This window comes from Alligator mississippiensis, chromosome 6, assembly GCF_030867095.1.
Source record: "Alligator mississippiensis isolate rAllMis1 chromosome 6, rAllMis1, whole genome shotgun sequence".
NCBI lineage: Eukaryota > Metazoa > Chordata > Crocodylia > Alligatoridae > Alligator > Alligator mississippiensis.
Window position 1 is genome coordinate 47487380 of NC_081829.1, and position 23101 is coordinate 47510480.

A 23101-nucleotide genomic window follows, 5' to 3' on the forward strand; every position below is an offset into this window, starting at 1 on the left:
TGTAATCTCTTTGCTCACTGGAGTGATCTACCACTTGAGACTAAACACAGTGTGGATAAAGAGTACCAGAGTAGGATTCTGTCAAAGGGCTGTGAACACATACTCTGACACTGACTTCCTCTTGTAACTTCAAAAAATCATCAGTAGACTCTCTCCCAGGTCATCTACCTGTTAAATAATGATAACAATCACTCCCCAGAGGCAGATTATTCGTATTAGATAGAACGAATATTGTTACATTAGAAAAAACATTTTCTCAGCCTACGTGGTCTGGTGGATTTACTTTTACCTTGATAGAGAATGGCAGTCTGTTTTCCTTGAAAGCATAAAAATTAAAAACAAGCTGCTGCCCTCCTTTTGTCAAAGGGGCTAGATTTCCATAACAGTCAACATAAATGGGTTTTCCTTCCAGAACCTGTTGAAGCAAGAAAAGAGAAAGTTAAAGTCAGCAAAATGATTCCTGTGCGATACAGCTCATAATTATGCCACTATTACCACCCACTTTGCAGCTGTTTATTCAGATAGAAACTCATCAACTATGCTATGTTCAACACTGACCTAATTTTGCAGTACCATTAAATGACATTAGAATTTTTTAAAATTAATTTTAATGAATCGACAGTATTTATAATGAGTAGAATTGCTTAGAAATACATCTTCAACTGTAGATATAACAATGTTTAAAATACAGCTTCAACTTTACAGTACAACTTTAACTATAGATACTGTACCTTACCATTAGTTGTATTACTTTTTCCTGCAAAAGCCTCCCATTTCCAAGACCAACCTGAGAAACTCAACTCAAGGCTGGAGATGTTTTTTAGACAAGGACGAGGTAAATCCAACCCACCACGATGGGATGAGTGAGCAGAGCTGCTCCACAGAAACATTTCCTGATTCCCTAGTAACCCACTCCCTAGTGTCAGGTCAAGGGCTCTGATATAGAAATCTCCTTTTTCTCGGATTGGTCTGGTTCCAAATAGTTTCTACATACAGCCTTGTACAGTGGTTGTGGATCCTATTTGTGGGATCCTGGCACTCTAACCCATCTTTACAGACTGGAACCAGAACATAAGCTACTCACACACACACCAAAGAAAAGTCTTTAGCAGTATAACTGAAGGGGGGGAAAGGGTGACCAGGGCCGCAGCCCTTGAGAAGGCACAAACACAGCCACCTCCACAACCACCACAGGTACCACAGCAGTTGGAGATGCCCCATGTGTTGCAACTGCCCCAGGCATTGAGCTGCCCTGTTATACCTCTGGAAGTCTGTATGAATTAGAACTATACCTCAATATCTTTGCTTCTTGCAACTTCTTCAAAATTCTCTTGTTGCTCCAAAGTTTTGTCTACTTTATCATCAGTCATGCAGAAGCATCGCAAGTTGGATTCCACTGGGTCATTCATTTTGGCAAATATCACAAACTTGGCCATATAAGGAACACATATTAATTCTCTATAAAGCTGTGTGGCCAGCCCCACAGTTTCTAGTAATTGATGACAATCTGCAAGCCAAAATCTGAATAAGAAAAGACAAACCATTAAATCAACTGTCATTATAAAAAGATTTTACTTCACAAAACAGAGGCCACAATTTTAAACAGAAGCTCTACTCCAGCAATAAAGAATTGTGCTAACACTAATGAAGCAAAATGGGGACACTTTTTCATGGGGTAGAGCAATCTCTGTAATGAAATCCATGTTCTTCTGCCATTCTCGATTCATACAGTGACTGAACATTTCTCGGTGGCAATAATGGGAGCTTTTGTTGCAATTTTATTGGAGTTTTAGATCGCTTAGGGCACATCTACATGAGACATATACTGTGGAGCTGCCTAATTAGCTCTGCAATAAAATCACAAAGTCTACACAGTCTATTAGACTGCAGGAAATGAATTAACCCTGCCACAGGTTAGTACTTGTAAATACAAGTATTATCCTGCAGTAGAGTTCTTTACTGCACAGCAATTCATGTGTAGACACTGATGGAGTTGGATGGGGCACAAGGGGGCTGCAGTTTGGGGACTGCCTGACAGCTAGCCCTGCACTGGAGCACCTACATGCCCCAGCCAGGCCCTCTGCAGCACACTGAGTTGGGTCAAAGCAACTCCGAGCGGGCAGGCTGACACCCTGGGCCTTCTGCCAGCAAGGGCTGCTTCGACCTGGCTCAATGTGTTGTGGTCCCAGGAGAATGTGCAAATGCAGTGGAGTTTATTGCTGTGCATTAATAGCACATGTAGATGTGCCCTTAGAGGGTGCCTGGGATGGTAGCATCTGCATCTTTAGTCCTTCATGTGGGTGTCTCCTGTAACTATTCATTCTTAGTACTCTTAAGGACAAGCTTGAAGAGATGGTGTGTATTTTGTGGCTAAACACTAGGTAAATTCAATCTTGCTCCCATGGCTTGCACTGTACTCCTCCGAGTTCAATCAGTATTCACCAAAATACGATACTGGCCAAACTGGGAGAGAGATGGGAAGATAAAGCAAAATCCCACAAGTCTACATTGCTCGAAGAGATAAGACACTTCCCTACAGAATCTATATTACACTGTCAATTTCTCTGATTAAGCTTAGGAACATGGTAACAATTAGAATATCAGCAGACTACTAAACCATTAATTTGTAGTTTATTCAATGCTTTGCTATGATTTATGTCTTTGGCTCACTAGCTCGATATCTTTTTTACATTTAAATCTATCGGTGAAGCATTTCATTATCATGAATGTGCTGCATTCCAAAATAAATACATGGTAGATCCTCTTTACCAGCATGTGCATTTTTAATGGAACTTATGTGAAGATCTAGTTAAATTCTTTTTGTTGCTGTTGATGATTTTTTAAAATCAAAATGTAATTTTGTCATAATTTTGGCAAAACATGACATTTAGTCAAAAATAGCTTCTTTTGTGGGGACGAAAATCATTGTTGACATCCACATTTTTAAATGAAAGCTGCAAAATCAAAATTTATCCCCAAACAGAATTTATTTTTATTTTTTACTAAAAATGGTTACTGGATTTTCCTCCTGGAAAACAGTATTTTTTTGTTTGTTACAAATTTCATTATTATTATTATTGAAATGAGAATTTCTCTGGGAAAAAAATTCCCACAAAAAAATGGGAGCTCTATTCATGCTTTCTAGGGCTGCGTGAAACAGAAATCAAAATGAAATGGTGCTGTTTCACCATTTTGAAGGGACAGTGTTTCATTTCATCATTTCATTTCAAAGCACTGTTCTGTTTCATTTTGTTGAAACTGTTTCGCTGTTTTGACATGTTTCAACATTACACCCATAGGCTATAATGGGGAATCGTGAAAATGCCTATAACTTTGTCATTTCTTGCCCGATTCAGATAAAAAAAAAAAATGCAGGGATGGTAGCCCCTTCCGAGGGCATGAAGTCTACCAAGTTTCAAGGAGATAGGTGTTGGGTTCTGGGAAACTGCACCTCAAACTGTTCAAAGCAAAACTCATATCACTTGCTGGCTGCAGCAGCTTGCTGTCATCCCACATGAAGATCTGGGGACCTGTGCCCATATGGCACCTTGCACCATATGGGGGAAACCCATATATCTGAACTAGAGGCAAGGATATAATCAAGCTGTTGGAAATGGACTATGACTCCAACTATTATTCTCAGGAACAGTAAGATTAATAGTTACATTACATTACAAAAAAATCTTTCAGTCCCTTCAAAGCATCTAATGAAGTAAGCCCTCCATGAATGACGTGTGAATGATGTGTACCCCTAGTGGCTGGGGGGGGGGGGGGGGAGGGGGCACGGTGGCAGCAGGAGTGTGGTGGTGGTGGGAGGGCAGCAGTGGTAGGCAGAAGCTCCCACAGATGTTGCTGGTGCTGTCAGTGGTGGGGAGATGACACCGGCAGTGCTGGTGGGGGGGTGGTGAGCAGCGACAGCTCACAGGCGCCACCAACAGTGTCAGTGGTGCCTTTTTCTAGGGGGTGCATGTGAACCCGCATGCACCCCCTATGCATCACCCCTGAAACCCTCCACTTACAAAAGGCTATGCTTTTGTAAGTGTACAGCTCAGATTTAGTTAGTCTAAAAAGGTACAAATCTACCCTGTCTTCTGCCTGACTTCAGACTAATGTGGCTAACTACCTCTCTAAATTCTAAAACCTTAGTCTGACCAGGCCTAGGTAGGAATTCATCAGCGCAAAGCAGCTGGATTCCTTGTTAAAGCTAATTTAATTGGGACAAATGAGCCTCATTAACTAACCAGCAGCAAGTAATTACACCTTTCTCTAATGGAGAAGAGACAAAAACTCTATCCAGGAGGACTGGAGAGAGGCAGAGACAGCAAAATAATGTAGTAACTCTCCAGGCTAAACAATGATACATAAATTTTGTTTAGAGAGTCTCTTGTTTGTATTTGACTGAAGGCAAAAATTAAAGGCAGCTTCATGGTTCAGGAACTTGTGAACCATTGTGATATACATGTTTGAAACTTGCAACCACTCTACAATAGCTGGCCTGAGAAATTTTCCAAGGTATATCCTGTACTGTCACAAAAAGAAAAGGTGCACAGAAACATTATTTATTATGGTTAAGTGGCATTTGCAGTCTAACTTCCTGAGGTCAGTTGCTTGCAACTTTCAGAAACATTTGCCTTTTAGTTGCCGTTTTCTAGGATTGGTCTCCACATGAAGCTAAACACAGCAGCATAGTGAAAAATGTGGAGGAGATATGAAGGAGAATTCAGGATAACAGCTGTGTACTTCGTGATTTTTTTCAGAAAAACAGCTTCTAGTGGTGCAGCAGTGTGTGCAACTATCAGTAAAGATTGTATCCTGATGCGTATGAAGAAAGACTTTACTTGCAACTTGAACTATGGCATTTCCTGATGATGGAATGTTGAGCTGTGCAGGACTATGTCGTAACAAAACACCTTTTTGGAAAGAATTTACACACAGCTGTTGTAAATCAGTCTTTCAATAAATTCAATGGAGCTATTCCAATTTTCTCTAAGGATCTGGCCCATAATCCCTATATCTGCCATATTTAAGAATCATGGAAAGCTGAACACAAAATCTTAAGAGTTTTAATTTGAGGAGACTATTAATTGTGTCTATTTGGTATTTTCTATTACTGTACCTGGCTGAAACGTTAGTTGTGAAAGAGACGCAATCATTTATAAATGTCAGTGGAGTGGTTCCTGTAATATCCTCCCATTGCGCAGGTGAAGTACCTCCTAAGAAAATAAGTCACATGTAAGACCAAACATATACCACAAGCACCCATCCATTTTCACACACTACAAAAAGATGTCTTCATCCTGAATTGCTTTGCATCGCACATAAAATGAAGAGTCTAGATACAGATCCTCTCATACATCTCAGTAATACCTTACTTATCTTATAGAAAATGATCCAAATGCAGCCAGATAATCGTTATAGGTGGTACCCTGGCTCAGCTGGCTCAATAGCAAAACTCTCATTAATATTAATGAAGACTGCATTTTATTGCCATCCATCCACAAAAACACTGTTATTAAAGTTACTCTTCTTCCTATTGACCATTTAATAATGGGTTATTAAATGGTTGTTGATATAAAGCAGAAGTGGGCAATTATTTGGGCCCAGGGGCCACATAGGGAGTTTTGATGAGTTGTTGCAGGCTGGGTCAGTAGCCCACCCTCCTTCCACTCCCGCCACAACAACTCACCAAAACTCCTTATGTGGGATGGCACTGAAGAAGGTATGTGGGGAGTGGTGCTCAGGAATGAGATGGGTAGGTGAGGCTGGAATCACAGGGTGGGGTCATGGGGTGGCCCCTGACCCATAGTGGGGTTCGGAGGTGAGGTGGTGAGGCATGTGTGCGAGTGTGTGGGTGTGTGTGTTGGGGGGGGGGGAAGGGGGAGCTGCCTGGGAGCTGACCAGGGGTGAGGGGAGGGAAGAGGGAGCAGGGGGCACATCCAGCAGAGCTTGCCCAAGCAGTGCAGTCTGTGGATGCCCCCATGGTGCTCCTCATGGAGACAAGCCCTGCCCAGGGCAGCCTATGCCATTTGCCAGCCCACACCCACAAGCTTGGCCCTGGTCAGTGTATACATCTTTCAGCAGGGCCACACAGATGCTGCTACTCTCCCCTTGCCTCCAGCAGTGGCTCATCCTCCTGCTGTGCTGCTCTGGGCCAGGAGGAAGCTTCACCCAGGTGCCTCCTGCCCTACCGCACTGTGGTCTGGTGACAGCTTCCAGCTGCCTTCCACTCATTTCGTCCACCCAGCGCAATGAGCAACTACCTGCATGCAAAGTAGGTGAAAGGCAGCCAGAAGCTGGAGCCCTGCATGCTGGGGCTGGAGCTGCTCAGCTAAAGCTTCCTCCCAGCCTGGAGCAGCACAGCACGAGCAGGAGGAGGGGCTGCCACTGGAGGCGAGGGGAGCCAAGCAGCAGCCACACTGGGAACAGCCTTACTAGTAAGCTGTGCACACTGCCAGCAGGTGCAGGCTGGAGCATGGTGTGGGCTGCCCCAGGCAGGAATTGGCTCCATACAGAACACCACAGGGGCAGCTGCAGGCCAGATCCAGTCAACTGGCAGGTGTCCCCTGTTGGCCAGATCGAAGTCATTGGTAGACCAGATGTAAAGTCTACTGTAACATAGATATGGCAAAGGAATAGAGCAGGGGTTGGTAATGTTTTTGGGCAGAATATAAAAAAAAAAAAAAATCACAACATCTACTTGTAAGCTGTTGGTATTCCAAACAAAATGGGGGGGGGGGGGGGTGAACACACTGCATAATAGTAGTTTTTTTTTTACAGTAAATACAAAATCTACTTATCAGTTATTGTTCAGTGCTTGGCAGGGGGCAGTTTGGCAGGGAACTGGGGGAAGGGAAGTGGCACGGTGCCCCTGAAGGTGGCAGGATAGGTAAGATGGAAGAGAGAAGCGAGGAGGAGGAGGAAGGAGGAGGAACTACTATCTAGTATGGTGGGAAAGAGGCGAGGGAGCCATGAGTGGACTAATCCTTCTTGTGGCAGTGAATCCCCAGCCCCTTCCCTGCCATCTGCCCCAAGGCACATGGGCACCTGTCACTGTCAACGAGTCAGGCTGAGGCTCCACAGACCCTGGTGCAGCTGCTTGCAGCCTTTCCACCCCCTGCTGCAAACTGCTTGCACTATGTGTTGGGCAGCAGGGGCCTGCCCAGAGTCCAAGTCAGCTGTGGCAGGCAACTGGGAGGCTGCAAGAGGCTGCACTGGGGTCCACAGGGCCCTGGCCCAGCTCATTGCTGCTGGTGGGTGCATGCACACCTTGGGGTGGGGAAGTGGCTGAGGCTACACTGCCACAAGAAGAATCAGGCCCCTCACAGATCCCCCACCATCTGCCCTGAGGGCTGGTATGCCAAAAAAATGTCTTCATGTGCCATGCTCTGGCACACATGCCAAGGGTTGCTGACCCCTGGCATATGGCTAGATTCAAACCACAGAATGAAATGGAATCTTTTCATTGACTTCACTGAGCTTTGTCTCATCAACTACTGGCTCTTGTATGTAAAACAAAGGAAGCATTACTAGTAAGGAAACTTTTGCAAGGAGTATATTCTGCTCTAACCTGTAATGCTACATAAAAGTCGAAGGCTTGGAGTGGTGTCTCCTTTGTACCCATTGGTTACACCTTCTCCTGATGGGGGTGGCACAGGAATTGTCATGGTTATTGGCTTATGAAATTTTCTTCTTCTTGGTTCCACAGTGACAATGGGACTGAAAGTTGCTTTGTTTCCAAGGATTTTTTTGACAATCTCATCTGGAACTGGTTGTGCCTATGAGGAGAGAGAAAGTATTTCAAGTTACGAAAGAAAACTGTTTTTTAGACAAGCAGAATCTTTTCAAAAGGAGAAATAAATTATTTTTTTCTCCTTTTAGTATTTTAGGACATTTTTACACATGCTTCAGGGGTGGGAGCATTTTAAATTAGAGCAGCTCTGAAAGCCATTCAAGCTCCTACTCTCAAACATCCCCTTACAGTGGAAGCTGCAAGGGTGTAGAACCATTGTGCCAAGTGCATCGGCTGCTTCTCCAGCATCTTCAGGGCTTCTGTAGCTTCTTTATATAGTTCACATGCACTGATAGAGCTCCTGGCTGGGGTGCAGAACTGGTGGTCTAAGGGTAGGAAGAGGTGATGATTGGTACTGCCCTGAGCCTTTGCTTTTTTCTCCATTCATACGATATTTCCTAACAGAGACTGATGCTTCTCCTGGACTTAGCTGAGCAGCATACAGGCAGTGAATAGGAGGCGCAGAAGAACAGCTCTCATTACAGGCAGTGAGTGAGAGGAAAGTAGGGAACAACAGGAGATAGGTAGTTGAGCTGCTTCTTTCCTCCTGTTCCTGGGCTCAGACTCGATTCTAGTGACCACTGCCTTTTCCAGCTGAGAGCCATCTGGCATAGCCTTATACTTTTAGCTCACACTCTGGATACTTCAATTGCAGAACATTCTGCAAATTAAAATAACAATGGCTGGTACATTTTATTACCTGGAGGCCCACTCGGATTCTTTTGGTTAGAGCTCCCTCAGGGAAGGAAGCTTGGACCCGTGGCACTGTTGTGCTACTCAAGACACCTCCCTCAGGACCAATTTGGTTACTTTCTTGCTTAATTCGTGAAACCACTGCAAAGTACTGAGGAAAATCCTTTGTTATGATTCTGCAGATACGCTTCTTTTCCAGTTCCTCAGCACTATCCAGCTCTGTAGGAAAAAAAAAAAAAAAATGTTTAAAAATATTCATGTATAATCTATCTGCAAGTATCTGCATATATTTACAAATGCAGAATTTTATTTTCAGTCGTGGAAAAGCTGAACGTTATGCCAGATTTAAATGTCCAAAAAGGCTTTAAAATAGAAAAAAAATAGTTGTGATTACCTTGTACTTAATTAGTGATTGTGATTAAGTAATATCCTGTAGCATCATAGGCAATTACTGAATCACAGAAAAGTAGGGTTGGAAGGGACCTCAGGAGGTCATCTAGCCCAACCCCCAGCTCAAAGCAGGACCACCCCCAATTATAATCATCCCAGCCAAGGCTTTGTGTAGATGGGTTTTAAAAACTTCCAAGGATGGAGATTCCACAACCTCTCTGTGTAACTTGATCCAGTGCTTTACTACTCTTCTAGTGAGAACATTTTTTCCTAATATCTAACTTAAATTTCCCTTGCTGCAACTTGAGACCATTGCTCCTTGTTCTGTCATCTGCCACCACTGAGAACAGTCTAGGTCCAGTCCACAATGCTAGCCTAATTTCCAACGGTTTCACTTCTAATTCTGACATTAACAATGTCAGCAGCTACAAGACCTAAGGATAAAGTTACATGTTATATTAGACCATACCAAGGGCACTTAAAACACAAGCATCTACATGTTAAAGCTCATTAACACATACTAAGCATCCTCTGAGCATCTTAAAGTCATGCCACTTCAGGCAAGTGTTAACTCTAGACCATACTACAGGCAACCCCCGTTTAGCGCTCTTAATTGGTTCCTGAAAAATCCAGCATTAATGGAAACGAGTGTTAAGTGAAACAAAGTATTTGATGACCCAAGATGGTGATTGCAATTGTTTTTAATGACCCAAGATGGCAACCACGAGCACTATAATGAAACTCACTGAGTGCTAAGGGAAATCAGGTATCAATTTAAAATGAGCGTTATAGCAAAATAGCACTAAGTGAAACAGTGTTAAGCAGGGGTTGCCTGTACCTAGCTCATGTTAGGGTAACTTCTGTCTGTTCCACGGAGATAAGATGAGCAACAGAGCCCAGGTGTCCTGGCTCCTAGCCATGCTTCTGCTCCACAGCCCTCTAGTGGCAAGTCGGAGCTGTGCAGACAAGAAACAGACAAGAATCCTCAACATGCGACTGTTCACAGCACATTCTAACTTTAACACCACTTAACTTGCTATATATTTAGCGGGGTCTAAGAGTGACGTGTAACTTCACCCTGAGACTGTAATTTATTTGGGATATCCCTAAAGTTGTCACAGACCTCATTATATCCTAAGCTCATTCTAAAATTTGTGACAGGGTACTGAAGATGCACACTGATTATCACCTCCAGTTCACAATGAAGAACTTCATCAGCTCATATAGGTACTTTGCAGTTCATAGATGACTGACTCTAGCTAAAATGAGTCCCTGTTTACCGCCAACCCAAGGCTCACATCAATATAATAGAAAGAAGAAGAAAAGGTGTTTTTATTTCTGAACTGGTCACCTAACTAATAAATAACACATTTATGAACTTCTATATAACAACAATCTAATTTACATTTTTACTGCTGTATGCTGCAGGATGTGTGAGAGCTAACTTTGCATTCCCACAATCCCTAGAAAAATTTCAGTGGCTACTGCAGCAGCCAGGGATCACTGAACTTCAAGAGACTCTGGCTACTTACCCAATATGTCTCTATGCCAAATAGAAAAATCAGAAGAATTCTTAGCTGACCACTTTTAGATTTTAAGGCTGCAAAACACTGTTTGGGGCCACAGATCTGTATCAAAATATTTATCATATATAGTGCAGTATACATATACACACACATATGTATATTAGGGATGTAAATATTGTTAAAAAAATATTAGTTTAACCTCATTTAATTATATTGGTTAAATGATTACCCAATAACACAGCAGCTCAGACACAGCTGCTGCTGGGAGCTGCTCTGGGCCTCCTGGGGCTCTTTGATTGGAGGGAGGGGAGTAGGAGGCAAGCCCAGACAGACAACACAGCCCATGTGAAGCTCTGCACTGGGAGGGAGGGAGCACCTGTGAATGAGCACTGTGCCCAGCCTAAGCTAAAGGATAACTGATAAGTTAACCAGTTGTCACTGCACTTACCAGTTAAATGATTAATCATTTAACCTTTCATATCCCTAATGTCTGTGTGTGTGTGTGTTTAATGCTGATGAAATAAATCCTTGATGCTTGCAGTTATAATATTCCATCATATTGAAACAAAAATACATTACTAAGTAAAATGCTTCTTTTTCTTACCTAAATATGGATTTCTAGCAAAAACTACATAGGGGTGCGTTGCAAGAGAGAAAATATTCAGTCCTGAGACAGCAGCATGTTTAAGGTGCAATAAAAATGTTATACAGTTAGTAAACTAAAGGTAAAATTCCTTCAGTTTATAACGTTGACACATGCTTCTTCTCTGCACATCTAAGAATGATTATAATTCCAAAAATAACTTAAATTCTGATGCTGCAAAAGGAAGGTCCTCCTTTCTAAAGCTCTTACTCATACTGTGTTGCTATGGGCTAGAGACAGACATTACACATAAACCAGTTTAAGTGATCAGAAACTGGTTTAAACTTGTAACAGAACAGACATTCAGCGCACATAAACCAGTTTGAAAATGGCTGAAACCAGTTTGAGATAAACCTGGTTGGAAGTAGTATCAGACTTAACTGATTTGGCTCAAACTGGTACATGCAATGTCTGTCCCAGACCCCTTGCTGGTTTAAGATAAACCAGACACCCGCAGCATCCTGGCATGCTCTCTGGGATGTGCAGGGCTCTCTACTTCACAGCAGGGATGGCCCCTCCCCTCTGCTCCCTGGCTGGACCTCTGGCAGAGGGGGCAGGCACAGCAGGGTCTGTCTGGCTTCCCCCTGCACTACCTCCACCCTGCTGCTCACTACTCAAGCAGGAAATCCCTCCCTCCCTCCCATCTCCCACAGCACAGACCCTAGCCCTATGGACCTTATGCATGTGGTATGCTAGCTACTGCAGATGTATGTGTGTCTCCATTTTCAGTGGGACATGCAGACAGAACAGTGACTGTTTAGGACTTTTTGGAGCTAATCAACAGGTCAGGTGTTAAGCCATTTAAGAAGAGTTTGAAGTAATGGAGAGAGGCTATTGTTTTGCTGATTGGGTGATAAACACATTGTACAAATAGGAAGAGCATAGTATTAAATGACTTCCCTTTGGTCATACAGGAAGTCTGTAGAAAAACTGGGAGCAAAATCTTTAATCCTGTCTTCTAGATTTCTGAACTAACTACTTGACCAAAGTGGTCCTATTGCTGTCAGTGTAGGTATGAGTATCTGCAGAAATGCAGCATCTCTTGATGAAGATTTTTTCCAAGTATGCAGCATATGACTATTGTAGTTATTTGTCTGCACCATTCTGAGAAAAGCCGGTGTGAATATTAAGAACATAATAAGTGCTATACTAGGTCAGACTAATGGCCCATCTAGCCTAGTACTCTCTTTGCAACAGTGACAGGAGCGGGTGCTATAGAGGGACAGAACTGAACTGAGTATATTTACAGTAATCTATCCTCTGTTTATTAGCCTCTTTGGCATCTGCTGTCATTGGTATAGAGATACCACAGGAAACATCTGACTTTTCTGTTTAATAGCTATTAATAGTTCTAGTCATCCACAAATTTGTCTAGTCCCTTTTTGAATCTGGTTATGGGATCTGACTCTACAACCTCCTGTGGCATTGAGTTCCACAAGTTAACTATGTATATGTAAAAAAAGTACTTTGTCTCGTTAGTTTTAAATCTGTCTCCTACTAGTTCTAGTACTCTGGACTTGGTGAATAACAGTTTCCTATTCACTTTGTCCATAACTTTCACAATTTTATCGATTTCTATCATACCCTTTCCAAAATGAAGAGTCCTAGTCTTTTTAGTTTATCCTGGAATGGAAACTGCTTCATACCCCTGATAGTTTTGGTTGCCCTCTCTGTACCTTCCCTAATTCTACTATATCCTTTTTGAGATGCAGAGACCAGAACTGCACATATTATTCAAGATAAGGGTGTACCATGGATTTGTATAGTATTATGATACTGCCTGTTTTGTTTTCAAATCCCTTCTTAGTGGGCATGTCTGCACGAGATGCTACTGTGCAGTCATTACTGCACAGCAGCATCACATTATGGTTTTTGTCACATACTACAACAGTGCAGTAGTATCAAACTACTGTGAGTCGGCATCTCGTGTAGATGCACCCAATGATACCCAACATTTTATTGGCTTTATGGTCTATGTATATAAAACGTGTGTTTTGTAGTTAATTTTTTAATTTGATTTCCAAAAAATTATTTTAAAATCATAGCAACATAAGCTATGTCACTACCTAAAATATCAGATATCAATCCAGTGTGAATCTTGTTTGTTATGTAGATGCGCAGAACTAATTATTTAATAACTCCAACCTCTTATCTCAAGACATTATCTGCATTTGCAAGTAAAGTGTGGGCACAAGTATTCCTATTTCTTCTGTGGCGCTCTCTCTGATTTGCAAATGCATGTCAGATAACAAGAATTCTCTGTGCCCACAAAAAGGCACTTAGAAATATTGCAAGTATACAATGTCCATATGCATACTACATCTGCAAAAAAGCAGTCTTGCTGAAAACTTACCCAAATTTACTGGGTTTACCCAGTAAACCCAAATTTACTGTCTGCTTACACTGTGACCTCTAGAAAAGAGATTAACTGAAAGTAGCAACGATGGCATAAAAATTATCTCTGCCCTCTTTTATTAATTTTTCTGTCCCTCTATGAAATGAAAAGCAACCGTGTGTGTGTGTGTGTGTGTGTGTGTGTGTGTGCGCGCGTGCGCGCGCGCTCTTTCAAGGGTATATTTAATAGTTGCAGTTGTTATCACGTTATACATTGTTTCTATATTATTTTGAACCTGGCATCTAGTTTCTCCAGTAGATGGTGCTGCTTCCAGTAAATAATTAGGCACATTTATTTACATTCTCAGCATTAGCCAGTGGAGAAATAATGAAGAAAAATGTTTTCATTTCTATCAATACTGACCAGCTTTACAGCAAAGTAAAAATAAATAAGAAATTGGGGATAACCAAACTACATCTATTAAACGATAGCATATTACAGAGTGAGCTGTATAATACAATTTATAACTCTGTACTACTCAGCTAGGAACAAACAAATCTAATGAATGGGAGATAGGTAACACAAAACTGTCCAGTGGTTTGTAATATAAATAGAATAATGGACAATTGTAGAGGGCATTACCTATTTTTTGAGATGGCTATATAACAAACCTGTTTGCAAAGGCAAACAGACTTTATGGGGATGCCAAATCATTTTACTGGCAATAATGTCTTGATCATTTACTTTCCAGTTTGAGTAGAAATTAATTCACAGGCAATGTTTGGACTCAACTCCAAACTTATTTGAAGATCCACAGAATTGATATAGGGTTATGTTTCATATCTGTTTCTAATTTGGCTGCTTTAAACCAATGAATGCTAACATAAATTACCCCACCTTTGATGGTTATTATTCAAATCTGAGAAGCAATAATTTTTGTTGGTGATATCTTCCATTGTTTTGTGTACTAGTTCATAGTACAAAGCTATGATATAGTATATAGTCCATAGCTGCTCCTGCCCTGCTCCAGCCAGGGCTGTGTGGAAAGCTAGGGTCAGCCATTGACAGCAGTAGCAGTAGCAAAAGCAGTAGCAGTGGTGGGAAATTTTTACATTGCTCAGGGATCATTTAACTACAGCAAGTCATTCTCAAACCAAGTACTTAGCATTAAGTACTTAGCTGTCACCTACACAAGCCTATGCTTCTCTGAACCAGTTAGTGTTTAAGGTGCCACCCTTCCCTGACTTGAGACTCATACAGCTAATTATCTTCTTTCTGAAAGATGAGGGCATCTTTACATGTGCTTCATGGGAGAGGGTGTACAGGTTGGGGGGTGGGGGTGGAGTGCTTTAATTAAAAGTGCCTGCAGTGTCTTGTGCATTCAGTGTCCTGTGCTTCAAAATGGCGGTGGGGTGTTTTACTAAAGGTCATTGAAAGAACTTGAGCTAAAGTGCTCCTGCCACCATTTTGAAGTGTGGGGATGCTGAATATATGAGATGCAGAGGCTGCTGGAGAGTGCACACTCCACCAGCCTCCATTAATTAAGTCTCCTCCAAAGTGCTGTAATTACAGTGCGTTGGAGCCATGTCCCCACACATCTACAGGCATCAGATGCTGATTACTAGCCATGAAGAAACAGCAGCAGCAGCAAATCCAGGCTTTGGGAACATCTTTTTCCTATGTCTGAAAGTTGACTGTCTGATATGTCTGTGGCTTGGCATTTGAGGTCACAAATATCTTTCCTATGAAGGAATAACCCTGAATCTACCACTCTCCCAATAATATGCTAGCCATATATCTATGTGCTAACCTCAAGAACCTGGCACCCAGAAGAAGTGAGAGACCTGCAACCTCTGACAGCTAAGAAAGATTTCCTTTGACTTCAATAGGAGCAGCTTGTTTTGGGAGCTAAAGAACTTGCCTGTAAATTCTAGTGTTCATACAGACTTTTGACTGTATGTAGATATAATACATATTGAGATTGTTATAGGCATTCTAGGGGTCACAATTTAGAACATTTTAGAACTGTATTTTATGCCCAGTTTTACTATCTTTGTGCATCATAGGCAGATCCAGGATTTTGTAAAGAGAGGTGTGGGGCTGTGATCAGCTTATCGGCCATTAGCTCCCCTATCCCTACCCCAACCCTCAGCTCCCTCTCCCTTCCCTTTTGTTTTCAGCAGCACATCCCCTCCTCTCCCATTTCATCATTCTGCTGCCTGCCATTGGCCCCTGGCTGGCACAGGGGCAGGGTAGCTGCATAGCTGCTCCTGCTCTGCTCCAGTTTAGGCTGAGAAGGAAGCCAGGCTCATCTACAGACAGCGACAACAGCAGCAGATGTAGGCAGGTTTCCCCCATGCCGTCTGCCCCTGGGCTGGTGGGGCACACCCACAGAGACTGGGCAAGGAGGGGAAATCTACTCACTGTTGCCACTGCACTCACTGGGCGCATCCACACATGCAGGCATGTGCACTTGCAGGAACTCAAATAGAAGCGGTGCAAATTTGATCCGGGGCTTTTTGCCTCAGTGCAGGTGCCTGGACATGTACTTTGGTGTGGGAGAAATTGTGCCACTTGAGGCAAAATAACCCTGTCTGGCTCCTCCTGGATCTGCAGCCAGGGGAAGCTAGAGCTTGGGGCCGGCACCTATGCTGTCCCCAGCAGTTTAAAATGCTGCCCTGTCCTGGCCTAAGCAGTACAAAAAGGTACCCTGTCAAGTATCTCAGGGTTACTCACTCTCAGGAGCTTCTGGAGCCCAGCCAATTGGTACCTGGGGACATTACCCCTTGTGCGAGCTGAACTGCTGAAGCAGCCCTGAGAGTTCCCTGTACCCTTTACCCACTGCAGCAGTCTGGCAGTGGGGGCTGCTGCCTGGCTGTGACCTGAAGCTGTAGCAAACCCCCCAGTTTTTCCTTTTAAAAAAATTTAAAATGTATTCCCTCCCCTCTCCCAACCATTTCCGACTTTTTTCTCTCCCTCTCTATTCCCTATAGATAAGTATAAGTAAACTAAGATGTAGGATAAGCTTTAACATTTTATTTTAGGTAGTAAGTTTTATTTTTCTCTCCCCTCTTTGAAAACAAGTGCCCTGCTATTTTGATATCAATATCCACTGTTTTATAAGTGATAATTACTATGTTTGTATTTTTTTTTTTTTTACTGCTTTTATATTGTGTGATTACTGTTTTAGGCCTACATATGTAAGTTAGCATAAGTCATGTCAAGCCTCCATCTTGTGTCCCCTGGTCTATGACTCATATCTGCCCCTCCTATGTAACTTGGTTCCTGGATGAATGGGAATGAATGTGGGTGCTTGAGAGACAATGGCAGTAAGTCTAAAAATAGCTCCCTCAGAATGACCGAACCATCAACACCAATACTGGCTGCCACACCTGGGCCCACCCCCTGCTTGCACCCCCAGCCCTCTGCAATGGCTGCCCCCCCACCCCAGCCTCCAGCATTTAAAAAAAAGCCTCTACTCACCGCAGGAGCAGGGACTCTGGGACCTCCTGGCAGAGCTCCCCCATACAGCACAGGGCAGTGGGGGGCAGAGGGGCCCAGGCTCAGGCCACTGGGACTGTCACCTGGCCCTACCCTATGGGGGAGGCCCCCCAGTGACTCCAATGGCAGCTGCTCCTGCCAGTGAGTGCAAGTTTTTTTTGTTTTGTTTTTTAATTGCTGGGATGCTGGGGGGGGGCAGTGATCAGGGGGGCCTAAGGGGCTGGGGGGTTGGGCCAGGTGGGGCAGGGATTGGGGGTCTTGGGGGGCAGGCAGGCCTGCTTCAGCACCAGGGGGGGCAACCACAGAGACGCTCTGGCTGCTACCAGAGCATCTGTGTCAAGGACCCAGCCTCTGGTTGCCTCAGGGCATGGTCCTGGATCATGCTCTGTCCCACTTCTTTGTCTGAGGGTTTTTTTGACCCCTGGATATCCAGGGGTCTAATTTTGCCCCATTTTCTCATTCCTGCACATGCCTCTTGCAGCATCTCAAACTCCTTTGAGACACAGGAAGAGGCACATGCGGGCTCGTCTAGATGCGCCCACTGAGTCCAACTCTCTGTGCAGCCCAGCTGGAACAGGGCAGGAGTGGCTCTGGAGCTCCCCCTGCCTGGGGAGTGTAGCAGGGGGGAGGAAAGGAATGAGAGGGGAGGTGACACTGAGCATGGAGGAAAGGTGGGGAAGGAGACTCTGACCCATTCCAGGGACTCAAAAAAAGTCTCTGGCTACAGCTCCTGTGGTGTGATCCAAAAGGGTGGGGGGTGTGACTGTGGCACTGAACCCCTTTGGATCTGCCTCTGTTGTGCACCCAAAATGCCAAATTAAGTTAATAGAAATTGGGCAATTGTAAGAAATGGTAAGAAAAGTTGCTGATAAATTAATTTTCTCCAGATTGGCCACTAAATACAGGTAACAGAGGAGCCCAATTCAAACAAGCTTCTGCCAAATGAAGAATAATTATATCTTAAATAATTTTTCAGCTATGGAGAGATTTTACACAGGACCTGTATTTATTTAATCGCAATTCATTTAATATATTTGTGGTAGAGTACTGGACTGCACTGATTATTTATCTGCTTCAGTTACTTTCCTATTATGATTTCTATTAAACTTTTTGTTTCCAAATCCATCAACACTAATTTTAAGTGTTCTTTCCCAGGTACCTCATAGCTACTGTTAGTTTATTTTCAAATAAATGTTTCTCAGTAAAGCATCTCCTTAACAAATAGATTTTTGCTGCTGCTGTTCATTTTCACATGCTTCTACACTCTGTGTTCTTTCATAGAACAAGCTCATTCTTCCATTCCCCATTTCCAAGGTCCAAAAACCAAAAAACCCAAAACAAAACAACCCCCCGCAATCAAAATGCTAATCTATGCTAGACCTCAAACAACCAGGAAACCAACCACAACATTGTCCTACTTTTCTCCCTGCTCTTTATTTTCTTTATTACTCAGATTAACCCACTCCAAGAAATGGCTGAATGCAAATGGCCAAGCAGAACCTTGATCGTTTGTGTCCGGGCGATTTGCAACCTGCTTAGTTCACAATGGGTTGCCACTCTGCTGTTCATTGCTGTTTTTACTACAACAAGGGCATCCGCTAAACTCCCCTGGCTGCAGCACACACATCTGTGTTCCAAATGGGCACCCCTTGAAGGGCACCCCTTGAAATAAAAGTTGTAGCAAAAGCACAAGCACGGAGCACCTGTGCAATCCTGTGCAGTTATTTACTGGGGCTATACATTTCCTGGTTAGTTCACAAACTCTCATATTTGCAGCAGAGCTAGGAGGTGAACCCTGAGAAGTATCTGGGTTCTACTTCTATTAAAGCTGTTTTCATCTAGGTTACTCTGGCTGCTGTACTCTGGTCATTTGGGTGTAAGCAGTCCCTCTGGTACTAATGGGTGTAAACATTCCTTCATTACAACTGTACCCAAATCAGACTGATTTTTCTATAAAAAAATATCATGACAAAATCAGAACCCAGATCCTGAGATATTTCATTCATGGTCAGATGCGACGGAATAGACCCATGGAACACTATCAAAAAACATTTCAAAATATTCTGTAATATGAAATTCATAGTTGAAAACCTCACTGTCTTAGAAAATACATGAAAATGCTTTAATATGCCTCCTCCTCTGAAAAATTAAGACTGATGTTTCACTTCCAAATATTAACCAGTTTTGACCTATGCTATAGATCCAACATCACTGGCAGTTCCTGAATAGGTATCCAAAACTACTACCACATGAACATATCCCAAACTGAGTTGTAAGAACAGAAAATCTATTGAGAGCCTTTGGCAGTGAGCCTGGCTATATGGCTATAAAACAACGAAGGCAGGCTTCATACAGTGACATAAAAGATCTGAAATGTCCTTCAAAAATATGTTTTAGTCCTCATGATTTTGAGGAATAAACTAAAAAATGTGACTTGAATGAAACCAAAACTGGTGACATTTGTTTGAAGTAGCAGACACCCCAAATTAATAGTTCTGAAGGACTCTTTAGTGGATTACTTCACACCAACTGCTCTGGAAGCCTCCTTTACTCCTTGTGCTCCCTTACTAGTAGAGGACTCTTATGGGCTCAAAAATCTATATGTGACAAATACAGATCATATTTGTGTGTCTTTTTGTCTGGATTATCTTAATTTAGTTCTAAACAATAAAAGTATTCTTTGATGCATTTAGAATGGTCTTCTGAAATATGAACTTCAATATGCTACTGCCCCTTAAGGCACTAGGAAGCATAACTGTAAGCTCAGCATGACTTCCAAATAAAGCTTATTGCTATGCTTAAGGGTGTTAACACTAACACTGAAGAATTACTCCTGGTGATTACCTTAGTCCAACATGTTTTTCCATGTGCTCTCCACAAGACAAATAGTAAAGATCCTATTTTTATATTAACCTGTTTTCTACCTTGTCACAATTGTGCAGAAAAAAATTGTTAAAGCTTTGATAAAATGTTTACCTTCATCCATGCCATTAAGTATTTCATTTAAACCTTCATGTTTGCTGTCATACTGGTGCTCCTTCCATGTTTCACCATTTTCACTTCGAAGGACAATTAATTCTCTTTCCTTTCCTCGCATTGATCCAAAATGTGGAATTTCCACTATAACAGGGCTAAACAAAAAAGGAATCTATATTACTTTTAATTATATAGTTCTACACTAATGCTGGTTTTATACAGATTAGATCCTCAATAAAACTATATGCATTTTATAATAAAAAGAAACATTATAGTAAAAATGATTTTAAAAACTGCCAAAGCTGCACAATCCTTTACATATATTGACATGTAGCAATCTGATCACATGAGCAAGAATTTTGAAACAGCTGCTTACATGGAAAATGGATTGAAATTAAGATGATTAAGCATCCATGTTTCTTTATCCTGAGACAAAAGTGCACACATAGCTCTATTGACTTTTAAATGGCACAGACACAAACAAAGGAAGGATTTGGCCAGGAGCATTTAAAGGGACAAACAGTCAAATTCAGACAGGTATCCTGTATCTAGCAGACATGTAACTGTTATTGACTGACATAAAAGTGTGTGTGTGTGTGTGTGTGTGTGTGTGTGTGTATTTATTACACACACACACACACACACACACACACACACACAGTAGGGTTGGGCCTAACATATTCACAGAGAAAAATGAAAGGAAAAAAAATTTCCAAATCCTAATATTACCGCTTCTTAAAATTTGAAAAATCCAATAAATTATTCAGCAGTTCCTTTGAATTCTCTGTACATTCAGGCTAATAAACTAGATGGTTTGCTACCAGCCAATTTCAGTTTCTGGTTCCCATATATGAATGCAAGTTTGTAACAGCGGTGTCATAAAAACTGCTAGGAAATGGTTAAATGCTCTCAAAATTGTTTTCTTTCAGTTTAAATAACAGCATAAATACGTTGATAGTAGCTATCTTAAAATTGTTTTTAAGGGTAGGAGAATAAAACAATACAACTGAATGACCTGACAGTACATCTTATACATAGGACTTCGAGCATGTAATTAAATGATAACTGTGAATAAATCAAAAGAAATTGCTGTTCTTTTCAAGTGCCACTACTCAACAAGACAATATTTTTATTGAATGTCTTACAGACAAGATAAGCATTCTAAAATGTGCTAAAGCAAATTGACTGAAACCATGAAATAGGTAAATAATTATGGATTATGCTTTAAGACATTTAAATAGACAGTATCATTATTTTCCTACAGAGCTTGTAAATTAGAATGTCACCTCTCTATAGCAGCTCAGTTAAAGGTAATATCAGAAGAGGGGAAAAAATAATAATATAAAGGACTGTGCAACCATCAATGTCATTTTATTATGCAAGTCACAGAAGCAGCCCTTGTTAATAAAGACACAAAATATTTTTAAATGAGCCTGTTTACACTAAAAACCAAGGCAACTGGAATGAGATAATGCTAATTTTCATAAAAACAGTAAAAGGGAGAATATTTAATAAATCTTTTTAGAAGCTGTATGAATTCTAGAATTCTGTTATTTTCATCTTAATCTTTTGACTGGTGATACAGGCGATATGGTGGGAGTATATAAAAAATTCAAAATACTGTTGCCTAAGTTGGTTATTTTCATGTGCACATCGAGTTAAAAAATACAATCTTACCAAAACTAACATTTTAATACAATCTTGGCAGGTTAATGTGTCAGATACTGTCTCTGTAAATATTTAGGAACCACACTATTTTGTACATGAAGATTAATAGGAATAGCCAGTGAGAAGGTATTAAACAGGTATTGAACACTGAACTCTAACTGGTATTTTAAAAAAACTTAAGAAACTAAATTTCATAATAAAGTTTCACTGGAGACTCAAAAGATGAGAACAGTTACTGCCACTTTCCAGATAACTATTGCAACCTCTTTGAGCATTTTATGTTTTTCCAAAATGCACCAAATTTTATGTTTGATATTTAATTTAACTCATGCCTACTGAAGCTTAAATGGTTAAGATTTCTCCACAGTTATTAAATATTAGTTATTTAGTGATTTATTTTTCCAGCCCATTATTACAAATAGGGACACTATGCAAAACCACATATGACAATGCTATTCCTGAAGTGGATCAAGTCGGAGCCTGTAAATACCTTCTCTACCACAAAAGTTGAAATTAAAGGACTGTCACTCTATATTAAAATGTATTTGATGCAGTTGAAACACTTGAAATTTAAAAAATTACGAAAGCACAGAAGTTATGAAAATAGAATGCTTGCAGTGAATTTCACATGCCTAGAAGCACAAGATAGTTACAGTAGCAGAGCTATAGTAAGTCAAGCCACTATGATATTCTTTCAGTGATATAAATCAACTGAAAGCTTAAGGAAACTGAAAAAAAATTATGGGAATGACAAAACTTGGAAACAAACAAAAACTTGGAGACATTCTGTATCTTTTCTGTAAATATCCTACCCAATAAATTTTGTTCCTTGAGGCCCAAGCTGCAGGATTCGGCTAACCATGCTCTCGCCCTCATTTAGAGGGGGAGGATTGGTAGGAAGATGCAGTTTACTGAATAACATCCATGCAGCAGGAAGAGAAACAAGAAGGGGATATTAGGAACAAGCTGTCATTCCTGACAGAACCAGCAGTTTTCACCAGGGTGCCACTTAATGGTAATGAACAAAATTTATAATTAAAAAAACTACCACATCATAGTGGATTGTTTCCCTTAAATTAAACTTTTAAAAAGTCAGATCCTAACATTTGTAGGAAATGATGCTCTATATTAAGTGCTCTGAAATCACATTCATTGGTCCAAGTTCCATCGGGTGTTGGTGGGCATCTTCCATTAAAATAGGCAGGAGTCATACACACGTCAAGTGGAAAACACAGCCCTACATCTGGAAACTGGTAGATGATTTCAGCAACCTTTCTTATGAGTGATATTCGTCAGGACTTCTATTCAGCCTGAGGGCCAAATCCTGTCCTTGGAGATATATTTATACACATACACACTGACATGACTACATTTGACTTCAAAGGGTGTTATTTATGATAAGCCAAGGGCAAAATTTGGCCTTTTACTTTTGGCCTAATGCTTCCATCATCACAACAGCAAAATTTCATCCAAGTCAAAGAACACTTTTCCTGGTTATGAATAGTAGGATTGAGTCTCATCTGCAGTGTAAGAATTGGAGGCCTACCTTAAATGATCAAGTTAAGTAGATTCAATAAGTA

The 23101-nt window shown here is 41.4% G+C and overlaps 1 protein-coding gene across 8 annotated transcripts in view; it reads right to left on the reverse strand.

The window, feature by feature from the left end:
- Window positions 1-23101, reverse strand: part of ANK3 (ankyrin 3) — a 731099-nt gene that overhangs the window by 55756 nt on the left and 652242 nt on the right. For all 8 annotated transcript variants that reach the window (XM_059729850.1, XM_059729852.1, XM_059729851.1 and 5 more), the window contains 6 exons: window positions 19854-20008; window positions 8490-8701; window positions 7568-7775; window positions 5117-5213; window positions 1293-1521; window positions 290-415 (listed from right to left, as the gene is read on the reverse strand). In XM_059729850.1, coding sequence (XP_059585833.1) covers window positions 290-415; window positions 1293-1521; window positions 5117-5213; window positions 7568-7775; window positions 8490-8701; window positions 19854-20008 — 1027 coding nt within the window. The remainder of the gene's footprint in view (window positions 1-289; window positions 416-1292; window positions 1522-5116; window positions 5214-7567; window positions 7776-8489; window positions 8702-19853; window positions 20009-23101) is intronic.